Genomic DNA, 16,932 nt, shown 5'->3' with positions numbered 1-16,932 from the left:
CCTCCCAGGCCTCCTGACCCAGTCCCTGTCCTGTGGCCTCCTCCCGGGCCTCCTGACCCTATTCCCGTCCTGTGGCCTCTTCCCAGACCTCCTGACCCAGTCCCTGTCCTGTGGCCTCTTCCCAGACCCCCTGACCCAGTCCCAGTCCTGTGGCCTCTTCCCAGGCCCCCTGACCCAGTCCCTGTCCTGTGGCCTCTTCCCTGACCTCCTGACCCAGTCCCAGTCCTGTGGCCTCTTCCCAGGCCCCCTGACCCAGTCCCTGTCCTGTGGCCTCCTCCCAGGCCTCCTGACCCTGTTCCCGTCCTGTGGCCTTCCCCCCAGACCTCCTGACCCAGTCCCAGTCCTGTGGCCTCTTCTCAGGCCCCCTGACCCAGTCCCTGTCCGGTGGCCAGCTCCCAGACCACCTGAACCTGTCCTTGCCCTTTGTGCCCCTCAGGACTTCCTGCCTGCCCTCTGTGCCCCCTTGGACTTCCTGCCTGCCCCTCGTTGCCCCCTGGACTGTCTATCTGCCCCACGTTGCCCCCTTGGATTGCCTGTCTTGCCTCCCTTTGGTCTGTCTAATTGTCCCTTGCATCTCCTTGGTCTGTCTCTGTGTCCCTTGTGCCCCCCTTCATCTGTCTGTTTTCCCCCCGGGTCTACCCCCTCACTCCTTGGTCATTTTTTCCGGTTGTTGTTCTTGTGGGTCTTTTCCCCTCTAGGACCGTCTGGAATCCGGTCCTTTTGAGGGGGGCGTATGTTATGATCCCTTGTTGTCTGTCCCGTGTTTTCGGTTTCTCCCGTCTCTGTTCACAGTCCATGTCACGTTTTCCTTGTTGTCCACCCCGTGTTTCACTGTCTTCGTGTTAGAACTACATTTCCCATGATCCCCAGCACTCATCACTGCCAGCCGTGTGTCATTGTGCTCACCTGATTGTAGTTTGTCATCATCTTGTATCCAGTGTATATATACCCTGTTTGTTCTCCATTCCCTTGTCTATCGTTGATGTTTGTGGACGCCTGTCTTCGTGCTCTTCCCTGTGTTCATCCTGCCGGTTCTGCCTTTCATGTTTTCCGTGTTTACGTTTTGTTTCCCCATCGCGGGTATTTCCTTTGTTTGTGTTTTTCCCGTGTAGTTTTCACTGTTGTTTAAATAAATCACTGCATTTGGATCCAACCCTTTGTCTGCCTCCTCCTGCATCGTTACAATAGCACTAGGAAAATTAAAATATGGAAGTCACAAATTTTAATTCAATTCAGTAAATAGGTGAACAAATGTTCTGTGTCATAGCTGGACTGGACTGGAAAGGGAATTTCTAACATATGGAACCCAATAAACATAACATAACATAAATTACAAGTTTAACTATTAGCAATTTAAATCACAATACAAAGTGTTTACGTGTAATTAATCAGGTAATTACTTAATATTTCATGATTTTGTAAAGCTGCTTGTAATATCATATTGCAATGTAATATGTATAAAATGGACATTGTAAAGCTGTAATATTTACTTAACCCTATTCATCGTTTTAATTTACTACAAAAGTAATATTTAAAATTAAAAGCTAAAGTACCTTTACTTGCACATTCACAAAAACTGTCATGAACACTCAGTCAGTCTCTGCCTTTAGCAATAGTTAACCTTGTATTTAATTGGAAAGCTGAGAGAATTTGCTATGGGCATTTCTATCCACTTTGAAACGCCTATTGGAGGTAGATGCCCGGCTTAGTGCCTGACAGGCTTATAAGGCCCTAACTCTAACCTCCCCCGAACCCTACCATCATTAGAATGCATGGCTGATCAGTCTGTCAGGTACTAAGCAAGACATTTTCTTCAATGTGCCTTTGAAACCCATAAAAAATCTCAATCAAATAGCAGTTATTTTATGTATACTTGCACAGGCCAGACCCACATGAAAAACAGGTTACCCACATTTGCAGCCTGTGTTCAAATGGTAATTATTGTAATAAGGAATGCACTGCTGCATCACGAGATGAGTCAGCTGACACACAACATGTCACATTGGCATGCAGTTTAACCAGTCACAACCATCACTGTCATGCACTCAGAACAATTATGACATCTTTAACACTCCATAAATTAAACTTTGCATTTCTGTGTCAGAAAACAGTAAAGCAATTTTAAAAGCATTTATCCACCTGCCTATAGTAATCACTCAGTCTTCATTTTCCTATGTGATGTAACTGAAGCTTTGATTATTTTGTGCCAAAAAACTGATACAAATCAGAATGCATTTAATCTGACTGTTGCATGGAAATAGTTTTAAGATGCTGGCACATTATTGTTCAGATATCTTCAAATAGGACACACGCAGAGTGAAATTGTGTTAATAAGGGGTGATTGTGTAGTTTTAATATTTGGTATTATAGGCCTACTTATGTTTGGCATCTAGAAAGTGTCCAGATACTTCATTTGAATTCAGTGTATCTATTGTTTTATCATTTAAAACCTTACAAAAAAGCCAAACTACCATTCATAACAATAGCTTACAGGAGGGTGTAAAAACTGAATTAAACATTAAAACAAGTTGACAATTTATAGAGTTCACTGTAAACTCTAAAGAATTAGCAGAACTCAAACATTTGAGGCAATCGGTTACATAATATTTTTTAAGTTAATAAACACCAAGTGGAAGTTAGTAGAGCGTTCATACTTGCCAATTTCGGAGCATCTACCTTCACCCTGGTGTAAATAGCATCTGCCACACAGTGCAGCTATTTGCACCCCAATAGTCTGTTGGAACCACTGAAATATACAACAACCTAAACAGATGTCGCTGCAGTGGTGTGGGGTGTAAAGATGGTGTGTGAATGTGTAGTGTTTTCCTAGCACTCTTTTTCCTATCCGATTTCCTGTTTCCACTCTTAATATTTCCTTTAATACTACTTAAAGTAATAGATAAAATTTGTGTAAATGTTGATTGCAGTCAAATCAAAGTCACAGAACTTTGTACTGAATGTACATTTAAACATGTTTGCATAAAACCTCTGAACTTAATTTACCTTAAGTATAATCATTTTTAAATAAAAATTGATCCTGGATCAGTAGAAGAATCCATGAAGACATGGCCCAAAAAACAGTACACAGTCAATTTAATTTATGCAAATGGTTAAAGGCCTTCAGCGTGTTGGCCTTGAGTCATCGGTCATGTGCCATATCTTTTTTTTTTTTCATTCCCTAGGCAGATAATATCCATTCACATATAGACATGCCTATTCACATATGCATGTGACTCTGAATGTTGCAGTGCATAAAGGTTTTGGAAAATAACAGCTGCTTATCTGTGCAACAGAATTGATATCTTATTCAAATTCTTATCACAAATCTACAGTGGCCCCAAACATTAAAAACAAATTAAATAAATAAAGCCACACTTAATGATGTATGAATGTCTTTGCCCAGGTAACAAAATAGGTGGAATCTGCAATGAAATTATGCTAGATATTTTCACTATTTGCAATGACTTTTGCAATGATTTTTAGTTGATGTATGAAGTCAGTTCCAATGAAGTTCACACAGCTGTCCAAGCAGAATAACCACAGGTGTAGTTCATCACATTGACTGTGTTCCAATAACATTTGACAATCAGAAAGTGTCCAAAGATGTTTTTTTTTATTATTATTATTATTCATTTTGATTATCTAATGTTTAAATATTTAATACCTAACAAACTTTTTTCTGTAAAAGGTTTTGCTTTGAATGTGTGTTTGTGCTATCTAATGCAAGACATTTTTAAGTGTGGCTTAAGTGTCCAACACTTTTTGAGGCCACTGTATTTCAGGCAATACATGGTGCTCCATGTTCAAGCAGTCAGTACAGTTTGAATAGCCAACTTTTAAGAACTACAGATTTACTGGGACTTAGGTTCTAGATGCAGCCAGTGGGTTATGAATAAACAAACAGGGCCCAAATATTTTTGTGTGTGGGGGGTGGGTATCTGATCTGTTTATAGAAAAGAAAGAAACAGCAGTCAATGGGGCTGTATTGTATTTAAAAAAAAAAACTAATTACAAAAATTTGATACAAAAATGAAATACGGAAATGAATTACTTAATTACAGTACAACGAAATATGTTAGATGCTAATGTGAAAAGAAAATACAAACATGGCATTATCCTACCCTACCTTAATACATGTTTAAACATAATTAAACACTCACAGTATTTTGTGCATTTAAGTAATTGCTTACATCACTCAAAGAATGTTATGCATTTAACACTTGCTTAAATCACTCTGTCACATTTAAATGTGTTTCTGTTCTTGTTTTGTGTTCATGTCTTTGCATGAACATGGCATGACGAGGTAAGCATTGTACGATGTAGCACATAACACATCATACACTTATTCACTAAACTGGAAAACACTGGTCTATAAATCATTAAGACATGATTCATTCAAAAGTTTTTAATGTTTGAATTTGTATTTATTATTCACTGCAAAATGACACCACCTGCCTCCAAATGCAGCTTCATCTTGTAAGAAAAAAATATTTCATAATTGAATTACGTAATAATTGTATAATAATAACTTTATTATTAGGCTATTAATATGAAAAGGCATATACAAGGCACGTTTTATTTATAGAAACTATTATTTATACAAACTATAAATGTAAGAGTAACACATACATATTGGCATTTTATTTAGTATTGATGCACTCCCCTAGCAATTAGGTGTAGGTTAATTTTAAGGCCAATTCAGTTTGAGATAAATTACCAATAAGGGTGACCATTTTATCCAGAAGGAGAAATGCAAATGAAACTCAGGTGTGAAAAAGTCCCCTGACAGACAACTTAAGAGGATTACTTAGCATGGCAACAAACGGTCATAACATGGAAGGAATCATCAGTCACTAACTTCTGAAATGGTATATATAAGCGGATTTTTATGGGCCTGTGGAATTTTACACTCCTGGCCAGTACTTTTCTGAATATGTCAGAAATTCAGCGATTTCTAAACAGGATTCTACTAGTTCAGATACAGCTCTTCTTATGCAGTGACAGAATGCCAAGTCTGGTTCTGGCCTGTAAACAGATCTCTTCTGGGGAGAGGTTCACAACCTGTACAGGAAACAACAGTTTCTCTGAAGACACAAGAGAGGGAACAACAATCAGGGTAAGGGTGTGTTCACTGGTTCTAACAGGAAGTTCTGTGAATCATCAAGTAACATACTCTTTGCTCCCTTGACCATTACCACTGTATCTGATGAAGCAGGTATGTGTACCATGTCTTTTCCAACTACTCGGACTACGCTTCGCTTCTCTAGACTGCTGGCACTCTGCATCTGCTGAATCAGACTGCAACCCTCCACCTATAGTATGAACCTCTGCATGAACCACTTGTCTACATCTGCTAATAATGTTCACGCCAGTGAGGGCAGGTACAGCAAAAGAGTTATGTGAGTCTCTGACTATTAGAAAACAACACTCTGGTAGGGTAATACACATGGTTTCATGTGTATAATGGTGTATAAGGTGTGTCTAAACCATTCGTAGCTGTAATCTTCAGCCAACCTGCTGAGGACAGCATATCTTCACTCTAAAGAAACTCTCAGAAATAGCACTGACTTGGCTTTTCCCAATATAAAAAACTTTGTTGAAAAAGGGCATGCTTGGCGGCCTGGGGTCGCAAGCTAGCTGGGGTCACTGTCTGGGACAGTAATAGTCTAGGACCATTGAGCATTTCTGGAAACCACCACCGCAGTGACTACTGCGAGGCAGTGAAGTGAGCCTGGGGCTTGAGTGATCACTACCTGTCTGGGACAGGAATTGGTCTGGGACCATCAAGCAGTTCTGGGAACCACCACCTTGGTGACCACTACTAGGTGCAGTTAAGCAAGTCTGGGACATGAATGATCACTGGTTGTCTGGGACAGGCGTGCAGATCCGGGGCTAAATAGGTTAATTGCAATTGGACTTATTGCAAAATTGAGAAATTAAAAAGTATTTCAAATCAAAATCACTTTGTCACACTACTGTGTACACAAGTGCAATAGTAGGTGAAAGTCTTGTGTGCAGTTCTGAATAACATAGCAGTACCAAATACAGTAAACAACATATTTACACAACACAATATACAACGTACAGTAAACAATACACACAATATAGAATACACATACAATAAAAATAAAAAATAAGGGTAATGGTATATCAAATATATATACAGTAGTTGAATTTGGGAGAATATATTTGACAGTCCAGTGTGTGATACAAGATGATAATTAATAAAGTGCAGTGCTGATTGTTGATCGTGAGAGATCAAGTGTTCAAAAGTCTGATTGCTTTGGGGAAGAAGCTATCATGTAGTCGGCTGGTGCAGGTCCTGATGCTGCGATACCGCCTACCTGATGGTAGCAGTGAGAGCAGCCCATGACTCAGGTGGCTGGAATCTCTGATGATCCTCCAAGCTTTTTTCACACACTGCCTGTTATAGATGTCCTGGAGGAACATCGATAACATTTTGTTATCAGTGAGTGTGTTTTGTTGACTAAGTGTTATGTGTTCAAGAGCTCATTAATTATGTAGAAATCATTTAGATTTTGGCACCTTTTCTAAATTTGAGGAAGAAGAAAAAATATAATTATTTGAGCTATTACTCCCAAACCCAAGAAATATTTGTTTCATAATACCAAATTATCAAATATTGCCTACTAATGGGACTGAGCAGTAACAGACAAGTTGCATGAGGTGATGGCCCAATGAAGGATAAGACTCTCCAATGGCCACAAGGGGGGCAACCTAAGGCCGGGCATCACTTCTCTGGGCACCTGCCCAAAAAGAGAGGTGTGTGAAATGGGTAGAGGGAGTGGATTGTATGATTTCTTGTGCCAAAAGCATAAAAAAGAAAACTAGAAATCTGCCCCAAAACCTTGAACTCCACTAAAGCCAGAGTGAATTAACCACACCTAAATGGCTTAATTTTTTAGATAAAATACTGCTCTGTCCTAATTTCAGAGAAGTGTGTGTAAAGGAAATGTTGGCAATGCTCCTCTTCCTGGCTGAGAATGGTCACAAGGCCGGCATAAAGAAATTAAAATAGGTGAAAAATGAAGTATTTTATTTAGACAACACAATTACTCTGCAGGGCCGGTCACTAGGACTAAGTTGGGTTTAGGGTATTGTGAACATACCAAAACCAATCACATCAACAAGTCACGACATATTTGGGTGTGGCTGGCTGTTGCTTTATTTTCTAGGGGCGGCCCTGGATACAGGACTATGCTGAAATGACCGAACCACTGCTTGGATTGGCTCACTGTACCACAAAACAAATTTGATTGATTGTGTGCAGTAGACAAGAGGCAAAAAAAACCGGTTTGACTTCCTTTTTTTCTAGCAATGTTAGCACGTGGTGCTGAACATGTGGCTAAAAGGAGGGATGATGGATATTGTAAATACATTTTGGCTTTGTAATTAAATTTGGTTTGTTCCAGGTTTTATGCCAAATGTAACATAACAGAGGGAGACAACACCCAAATGTCAGCTCAACCTCAGCTAATTGAAATATTTGACCATCTAATGATTTCAAATACTAAATGGGGTTTTTAACTGACAAATAATTTTTTAAATGCTAATTCTGTAAAGCCCTGAATGCCAGCGTTTTAATCTAAAAACAGATTGTGTTTATCACCCACAAAGTGGTGGTATAGTGGAGAAAGCTAATCAGATTATTAATCAAAACTGATGAAAGTGATGGCTGAAACAGAACTGACATGGTTGGAAATTATACCACTGGTTTTGATGGACATAAGGTGAAGGGCTCACAGACTGACAAGTCTGAGTCCACATGATGTGTTAACAAGGAGACCAAGAAATATCTTTGCAGGTCCAGGGAAGATACAATTGCTGTCCGAATCTGGAGCCCTGGATGACAGGATGGTTGAGAAACATATTGAGAAATCTGATGAGAAATCTGCTTTCACAGTTGAAAGCTGCCCTCACGGAACCAGAAAAGGAATTATCCAAAAGCTGAACACAAGTGATTGAATCCTTGTCAAGGACACCAGGAGGAAGGCTTGGCACTAACCACGATGGAAGGGACCGTGCAAGTAATAGTGATCACTTCAACTGCAATACGAGTGGCAGAGAGAGACAGTTGAATACAGGTGTCACATTGCAAAAAGGTGACAACTAATAACCAACAAAATTCAGAAGAGTTTCATGTGAAGTGCTAGTAACTGCTCCCTGGTTCACCCACGTTGCTGCTTCAATGGCTTGTTAAGACACCACCCCAGTGAATAAATAAAGGGCAATGGAAATCAATACATGGAAACAATTGTCCATGGCTGGGAATGCCTGGAGACATTGAAAAGATGTGGCGAAGAAAAGTTTTCAAGGTTCCAGTCATATGCATTTTTGTGATCTCTGTTAAATTTGTGATTAAAACAAGATTAAAACAAGTTGATGTTTGAATGTAATGCAAACAAATTACAGCCACAAGAAGGTGGAAGACTAGGAAAGACAGATTAGAGTAAGTATGGAAAAAACAACACTGCTTTTTGATTAGAGGACATTTGTGTGCTATTAATTTGATTGTGATGTGGGAAATTTTATGCTAGCATGATGTGAGGGTATTAAAGGAGGAGGTACTTTTGTAACACTGAACAAGAATCTCATGACGGTCCAGAAGTTAACATCAGGAAGCAAGGAATTGAGACTCGTTTTTGATAGGATGTGATCATTGTGACATCCTGGAATATGAAATCTGAAGCACAGATCCACCATTTTATGTATGTGCTGACTTATAGCATATAACTATAAAGTAATATATACTACTAAAATATAAAGGAACAACTGGAAATGAGGCTTTAAAAATTGTACTCTACTTATAGATTAGGAACAGTGTGAAAGCAGTGAATAGATGGAAAGGCTCAAGCTACACAGCTTTACCCTGCTTACTTTACGATTTTATATATTCACAGGACATGAGAAATTAAGAGTTTATATGTAAGATAAGAATTCAGTTGAAATGTTGATCTGACACACATCCCCAATTCCGAAAATTTGAGGACAGTATGAAAAATGCTAATAAAAACAAAAAGGAGTTATTTGTAAATCATATTCAACATTTTCTATATTGAAAACACTAACTAAACATATGAGGTTTTCCCTTATGAATTTCATATATTTTTTTTTTATTTACAGTAATTTCAATTCAGATGATTGCAACACACTCCAAAAAAGATGGAACAGTCGAGTGTTTACCACTGTGAAACATCACCATTTCTTCTAATAACACTTAAGCTTTTAGGCACTGAAGACACAAGTTTGTTAAGTTTAGAAAGTGGAATTTTCCCCCCATTTATCGATTATGCAGGTCTTCAGCTGCACAATTGTACGGAGTCTTTGTTGCCATATTGTACACCTCATAATGCACCACACATTCTCAATTGGAGATGGTCAGAACAGCAGGCCAATCTAGCACCCGCACTCTGTTTATTCGGCCAGCATGTGGTTTGTAGTTTGAAGTTTGAAGGGGAAGACTGTGCTGGAGGCCAGTATATGCTGCTCCAAAATCTTTACATATTTGTCTGCATTAATGGTGCCCTCACATATGTGCAAGTTACACATGCCACAGTGTTGACACACCCCTGGCCCATACAGACACTGGCATTTGGACCTGACACTGATAACAGCTTGGATAGTCCTAATCCTCTTTGGCCCGGAGAACACAATGGCTGTGTTTTTCAAAAACTTTTGAAATGTGGACTTTTCAGTCCAAAAAGCAAGGAATATCGCGCGCCCGGTCCCCAATTGGCCCGATGAGGTGCGCGATGGATAAAGGCGGCCGGTGACGATTGTTCGAGAGAGAGAGAATTACGGGCATGACCGTCATGTGTGTTTGTTTATGGTTTTGGTTTGAGTTTTCATTAAATTATGATTTATATTGACAAGCCGGTTCTCGCCTCCTCCTTGCCCATCCTTTAGCAGTTTTACACACTCATTTTTGTTTTTATTAGCATTTTCCATAATGTACCAACATGTTAAAACAATACTGGGACAGAATGTTACATGTTCATTCCAGATGCAAGCATAGAAGTAGAGGATTTGGTAAAGTGGTCCACCAAGAGGTTACTCAGACACACAAGAATAATGGATTGTTGGATGAACCATGGGATTCTTGGTTGAGTGGCATTTTTAGTTATTTTAGTTAGCGATTAAATTATTATTATTTTTGAACATTTTAGGTGTAATTGTCTGCTGTTTTGTTGCAGATCAAGAGAATCATGTTTTGTTGCAGAAAGGGAATGAAAGAAACACGTAGAGATGATCGAGGGAGCAAGAAAATGGTTGTGAGAGAACCGCTCTACACGTGTGAGGCAAGTGAGATGCAATTGCAAACATAGAAATACAAATTGATTAGAGAACTTCTTGATTTCATGGGTTCTTATTTCTCTTTCATTATCTTCTGTTTTGAATGTTCTGAATCTTTTTTTTGCTAATCATGTGTTCATATGCCCATAAATAACCATTTTAGAAATGAGTAGTTTCAAATAAGTAGAATTTGAGTGTTTTTATTGTTTGCGATTTTAATGACTGAATAATTTTTCCTCTTGCAGGTTTTAAATGAATTTTCATGTGCAATGATAATTTGTTGATCAATCATTTATTGATTACGTTTCAGACTAAATTGCATTTATAATATTAATGTTTAGATGTTAGGTTAAATATGAATACCTTAAGGTATTAGAATGACATTTTAGAATGGGAGTTGTTGACTATGATTCTGCTGATGGATGTGGGGGTGTGTGTGTAGGTTTTGACAAAGGAACTCAGAGCTGTCTCTGAGGTGCCAAGTGGATAAGCATAACAAAGACTTGTGGTATATTCACACACGTTATCAGAATCGAAAGGTCAATATGCCCCGTTTCTAAGCGTATTGTTTGTTTAAAAAATGTAACCAATCAGAGTTCATTCTTAGAACTGTTAGATGTGCAAAAATCCTTGACAAATTCTTTTTGGTTGATTTTGTTTTGGTGACCTCTATGCTCATGCTACTTGCACTTTAGTATGAGAACTTCACCTGGTACCAAAATAAACATTCTTTTCTTGGGAAACGTTACAATGACTTCTCCTTAGTCTTTCTTTTTTAGGATAATTTCCCCGACAATAATTAAACATTCACAGTATTTTATGCAATTAAGTACTTGCATTTTAAAACAGGCTTTAAGGACATAACAGTTTAAAGCACTAGAATTCTCATTACATATGTTTTCACATATTACACGCATTACACTTATTCATTAAACTGGGCTATAAATCAGTAAATAAGACATGATTAATTCTAAATTTACATACCAACATATGTAAAACGTGGTCAAACTCCACACACACATACAATACACATGTATCCTTCAAAACTAACCCCTAACAAACACTGTTTTCACATACAACTCTTCTGAACACATATTTAAGACATTTTATCAGCATTTTATGTAAAATTGGATATTTACCCAAAGGATCCTTAAACGTTAAACAAAACCGGGAGCTCTCTAGAACAAGGTTTGTTTTCATGCCTCTAACCAGCACACATGTGTGGAACACTAGAGAGTGCCGGAAAGACCCGTTGTACAAAGGTGCCTCAGTTTGTTTCTGGGAGGCAGCAGATGTCCTAACCTCACACCCGCACTAATCCTAACCGTATGGGGCATGTCAAATCAGTGAAGCCTGCCAGGAACAACGCATGCTACCATTCACACATCACGACTGGAAGAAAAGTGTTGCAAAACTCCGGTTCTTAAAGGGGCCACATCCAATTTATGACGAGTTAAATGACAAAGCGTATGTAAGTGGAGCGGCAACAATTTCCCCTGAGACAAATAACTGAGACAACAAACACAACATCAAAAAGCATAAATAAGAGCAGGAAACAGTTAAAAAAATATATATATATAATTTTATTTTTTATTTAAAAAAAATATATATATAATTATTATTATTATTATTTTTTTTTAAAGACAGTAATACTGCACTTTGAATAATGAATTAATGCCGCAGAACATGCTGGGAATCCGAATATCTGAGCGTCATGTGAGTAGTTCTCTTTGCTTTTTGTATTTTTTATTATTATTATTATTTCAGAAATATTAGCTTTTATAAGTCCAATAACTAATCAAGTTCAGCCAACAAAAACTTGGATAAATAAGTTACCTCAATCAACAAAATCAATCCAGAACAATTTTTCCAACTCTCCTTTTAAAGTTATGATAACAAAAAGGCAAAATCATTTCTTACAGTGTGGTTGACATGAGATGTCAAGCAATGTCAGCAGCGCCTATATGTGATGTACCAATTCTTGAGTAATTATTATAAATTCAGTTTTCATGACAGCATATTAATTGAGAGGCTACAATAAATATATATATATTTTTTTTGAAAAATTCATGTCACACTGTAGTACTATTAATGTGAACTGCAAAAAAGCAAAAACCATGACTAAAATGTAAAAATAAATAAATAAAAGAAATGAGGACCGATTACAGTCTCACTTATCCTTATACACTTATATCATTTTTTTAACTAGATGATTGATGTTGAATAAAAAAAGTGCATATTGCAGTGTTTGTGTGATCAAACAAACACAAACATTGCCAGATTTGTGAAACCATGAACTGAGCAATGTTATTGCTCTTTTTCCCCCTTTTCTTACAAACCAGAGGAACAATATCTCCACATTTCTAACTCTTAAAATGGATGAAGCGAGATGATAACTGTGTGTGAATTCTGCTAAGCACTTTTGTATATGACGACACAATGTTATTTGTCAGTACTTAAAAAAACCTCTCAATTATGTTGAGATAAGTTTTCCATATGATGAGAATAATAATAATAAAAGTAAAAACTAAAATATAAAGAACTTTCTTTGATTCTAGAGCTGGATGACTGATTTTATTGAATGCAGACACTGAAATATAATGATAAGATTCAGCTCTGTAGGGACATAATAGTGCCAGAAGTGTTGAGAAGGAAGATTGTATTTGCATTTTATGTTTGATCAAACACATTAACAAATTGTTTCATTTTATTTATAAAAATGTTATACAATAAACATACAGACTTAGTCAAGAAGTTATGTCATCTGCAAGAATTGAATGAACTCATTAATACAACAAAATGTCAACAATAAAAGCATTTGGGAGAATGCGTATCACAGCATAAAAAATGTATAAACAATAAAATCAAATATTTATTATAATTAATATTATTCTTTCTGAATGCAATGATGGTACCATTATTACATTATGGTAATATGAAAAATCTATATATTGTTTTGGAAATGTGTCATTTAAAAAAAAAAAAAAGAATATTAGCAAAATTTGCACTTACATTTAAATATGTGTGTGTGTTTGTGTGTTACTAGCATAGAGCATTTAGATCTGCCTTTAATTTGTGAAACGAGGGTCGCTTTCTTGGATCATACTGCCAACACTGACACATGAGGGCATAGATTTCATTTGGACAGTTATTTGGAGCTGCCATGCGATATCCTAAAACAAAAACAGGACAATAAGAAGAAACAAAAATGACGTGATGATGCATTTTAAACAGAAAATATACCTTAAAAAGAGATTGTACAATTATTGAATCCAAAGAATAAAGTTCTTAGTATTGCATGTGTGTGGTACGTGTACATGTGTATCATCAGACTTACCTTTCTCCACCTCCTCACTAGTCTGTTGATTAGTCATATTATACGGCAAGGAATAAGGTGCAACTCCTCTGGAGAACGTCTCCCACAACAACACTCCAAAACTCCACACATCACTCGCAGTGGTGTATCTCCCTGAAGAACCACCAGAGAGCAGCATTGAGACATATAACATACAACATACTGCTAACTCTTTTAACTCTGGATAGATACAGACACCCTTCCAATAACATGTTAAATCGCTGTTTGATGGATAAATCCATCTGGAGGGTGCGCTTAAGTGATTGTACCATAATTGAGGGCCTCTGGTGCAGTCCATTTGATTGGGATCTGCTTCATTCCTCCAGTAGCAGAATAAACACCATCTTGCTCTTGACGAGACATCCCGAAATCACTGATCTTAACCACGCTCGCCTCCGCTACAAGACAGTTACGCGCAGCCAAATCCCTAGAGTGAGGGACAGATGGAAAAATTAAAGAGATATATTGCAGGTTACTCAAATTAAAATACATGTTATGAAAATAAAAATCAACAGAGAGAGAGAGAGAGAGAGAGAGAGACTATCAGATGGAACAGGTTTTAAAGGAATAATAAACCCAAAAATGAAGATTATTTCATATTTTTATCACTCTCATGCCATCCCTGATGTGTATGTCTTCAGTACAGTAGAAAGACTTTTAGAAGAGTTTCTCAAGTGAATGGTGACCAAAATTCTGAATCTCCAAAATTCACATAAAAGCAACATAAAAGTAATCCATACGACATCAGTGGTTAAATCCATGTCTTCAGAAGCAAAGAAGTGTGGGTAAGAAACAGGTCAATATTTAAATATCCACTTTCACGTTCTTTCTCTTTTGTTTTTTGGTGATCCGCATTCTACATGCATGTCGCCACCTACTGGTCAGGGCTGGTCAAAGATGGAGATTTATAGTGAAAAAGAACTTAAATATTGTTCTGTTTCTCACCCACACCTATCATATCGCTTTCAGACATAGATTTAACCACTGTAATCAAATTATGTTTATGCTGCCTTGAGATTCAAAGTTCTGGTGACCGTTCACCTGCATTGTGAGGACCAACAAAGCTGAGATATGTTAAAAATCAAGTGGCTCGCCGGGTCCCTCACCATTCACCAACACATGATCGTTAAAAACCTTCAAGAGATACTTTTCCAACAGAAAGTGTGGGAGCGATTGCAAAGCTTGAAGTCAATTACACTGTTTTGGTTTCCTTTCTCCTGAATTTAACAGCCTACTTCTGGTGAACAAGGTTTGAAATGAACACCCGCCAAATGCAGATTTTTCATGCCGAGTATTTTGCTGATGAACCAGCTACTGTGGAAGGCGACTTGTAAGACTTGGAGAGATGTATAACAAGAAATTATACAAAAGATGCACGTTTGACGAAACATGATTATATTTTGAAGAACAGATGAAAGAAAAGCTGCCGATGCTCATCTGATTTCCAATACATGCACATTCATAGAGTTCTGGGACTCATTTCCAAATAACTTTTGATCTTAGCTGTTAAAGCATTTTCTACGAGCGATTTTATGAACATTCGTTATTTTTTTTATGTGCAACTAGGGTGTGAAATAGCACCTGCAAAATGCGACGAGACTCGATCCAGTTCGCAAGCTCCTCTCCAAATGCATTTCATGCATGAGTAATTTTGCTCATCTTCCTGCAAATGTGTCTCGGAGTGACACATGACAAGAAATGCTGACGTTTTTGAACACACTTTATTCTATTTTTAAGAACAGACAAAAGAAAAGCCGTCAATGCTCGTGTCTAATTCACTGTTCAGAGGCGTGCATCGGGACCCTGTCTCGTGAAACATGCGCATGTAAAGAGTTATCACTCCTTTTTCTCTGTTTCATTCCACTGAAAACTGTTTGGAAGAATAATGTTGAAATAATGAGAATGCTGCACATGATCTCCGATCATCTCGTGAGGTACTGTGAGTTTAGTTCGCTCTTACACGTTGTGACGCAACTCTACAGGTACAGTAATATATTCAGGTATCTTTGTATTAAAGAAACAAAGACGAAAGTGATTAAATCATAAAGTAATATAAGACACATTCACCTTGAACCTAAAATTGAGTTCTTTTTTTTCTTCTTTAGAGCGCATAAATGACCAAAATGCAATACAAACACATTCGATAAGAACTCACATTTGGCAGCATTTTTTGGGAACACAAGAATGTTTTAGGCTCATTTATTATGATGATTATTATAATTATCTTTACATTTATAATTGTCTTTAGTTCTTAAGTTGTATGCTAGTAATTTTCACCTGTTGCTGCATACTGATACTTGTGTGATGGCAAATAGAGCCGTTGGAGACTGTAAATGTTTGGATTTAGGGAGGTGTTATATTTAAGATTCTTTAATCACTTCGTTATTTTATTTGCTTTTTCGTTTCGTTTAAATTGCAATTTGAATTTAGAAATGTCTTTTGTTCAAGTTTCAATAAATTACATTTTTAAAGCAAAATCAATAAAGCAAAAATATTCACCGACCTTGGAGATTGACCATATAATCGGATATCACGATATTTTAAATGAGATTATCATTAAAATGTTTTTTACATATCGCCCAGCCCAAAAGGGAAGTTAAATGTTTCATGAAGAAAAATGAAGTAATTTTATGGAGACCCGCACAAACACGTGTACTCAATTCCATATTGCAACATGTTACCTATTAATATTTGCATATTTGTTTGTTTTTGAGTAGTCTATTGGCAATAAAAACATTGTATTTTATTGAAAAACATAGTAAAATAGTAAATTATTCATTTGTGGTATGGCTCTTTCGAAAAAATGTATCACCCAAAAGGTTCCCAACCCCTGTGTTAGTGGAGTATATCCATAGTTAATGTGATGAACTACATCTGCAGTTACTCTGCTAGGACACCTGTAAGAACTTGAGGGAACTTTCATACATCAACTAAAAACCACCTTATGACCAGTTGGTTAAAAGTACTTGCAAATGGCAAGATGCTCCTGGACAAGTTCTAGCATCATATGTTTGGTTTGATATTTTGATATCTAATGAACGTCACCATACTGTACATTTTTCAGTGTGATTTTTGGGTGCCAGTGTATCCTGGAATATCATTTGCATTCACTATATACCATCGTCATTCTATCGTTCTTATTGACCGATCTCACCGATGAATGCACTTTTTGCTTTCCAGGTAGGCCATGCCAGACGCCACATTCTCTGCCATCCTTATTAACATCTTGGGCTTCAAGTTGTGGCCCTCTGTCCGCAGAAAAG

General features: G+C 37.4%; 1 protein-coding gene across 2 annotated transcripts in view; it reads right to left on the bottom strand.

Moving 5' to 3' along the window:
• Positions 1-12,882: 12,882 nt before the first annotated feature.
• The window catches only part of LOC127618846 (tyrosine-protein kinase Fes/Fps-like), a 61,388-nt gene continuing 57,338 nt past the window's right edge, over positions 12,883-16,932 (bottom strand). For both annotated transcript variants that reach the window (XM_052091534.1, XM_052091614.1), the window contains 4 exons: positions 16,824-16,932; positions 13,939-14,096; positions 13,652-13,783; positions 12,883-13,487 (listed from right to left, as the gene is read on the bottom strand). The exon at positions 16,824-16,932 is cut by the window's right edge and continues 15 nt beyond it. In XM_052091534.1, the coding sequence (XP_051947494.1) occupies positions 13,357-13,487; positions 13,652-13,783; positions 13,939-14,096; positions 16,824-16,932 (530 nt within the window). In that variant the 3' untranslated portion in view covers positions 12,883-13,356. The remainder of the gene's footprint in view (positions 13,488-13,651; positions 13,784-13,938; positions 14,097-16,823) is intronic.

This window comes from Xyrauchen texanus, chromosome 1 (assembly GCF_025860055.1).
Source record: "Xyrauchen texanus isolate HMW12.3.18 chromosome 1, RBS_HiC_50CHRs, whole genome shotgun sequence".
Classification (NCBI taxonomy): domain Eukaryota; kingdom Metazoa; phylum Chordata; class Actinopteri; order Cypriniformes; family Catostomidae; genus Xyrauchen; species Xyrauchen texanus.
Note: the sequence above shows the minus strand (reverse complement) of the source record. Positions and strands in the feature narration are given on the sequence as shown.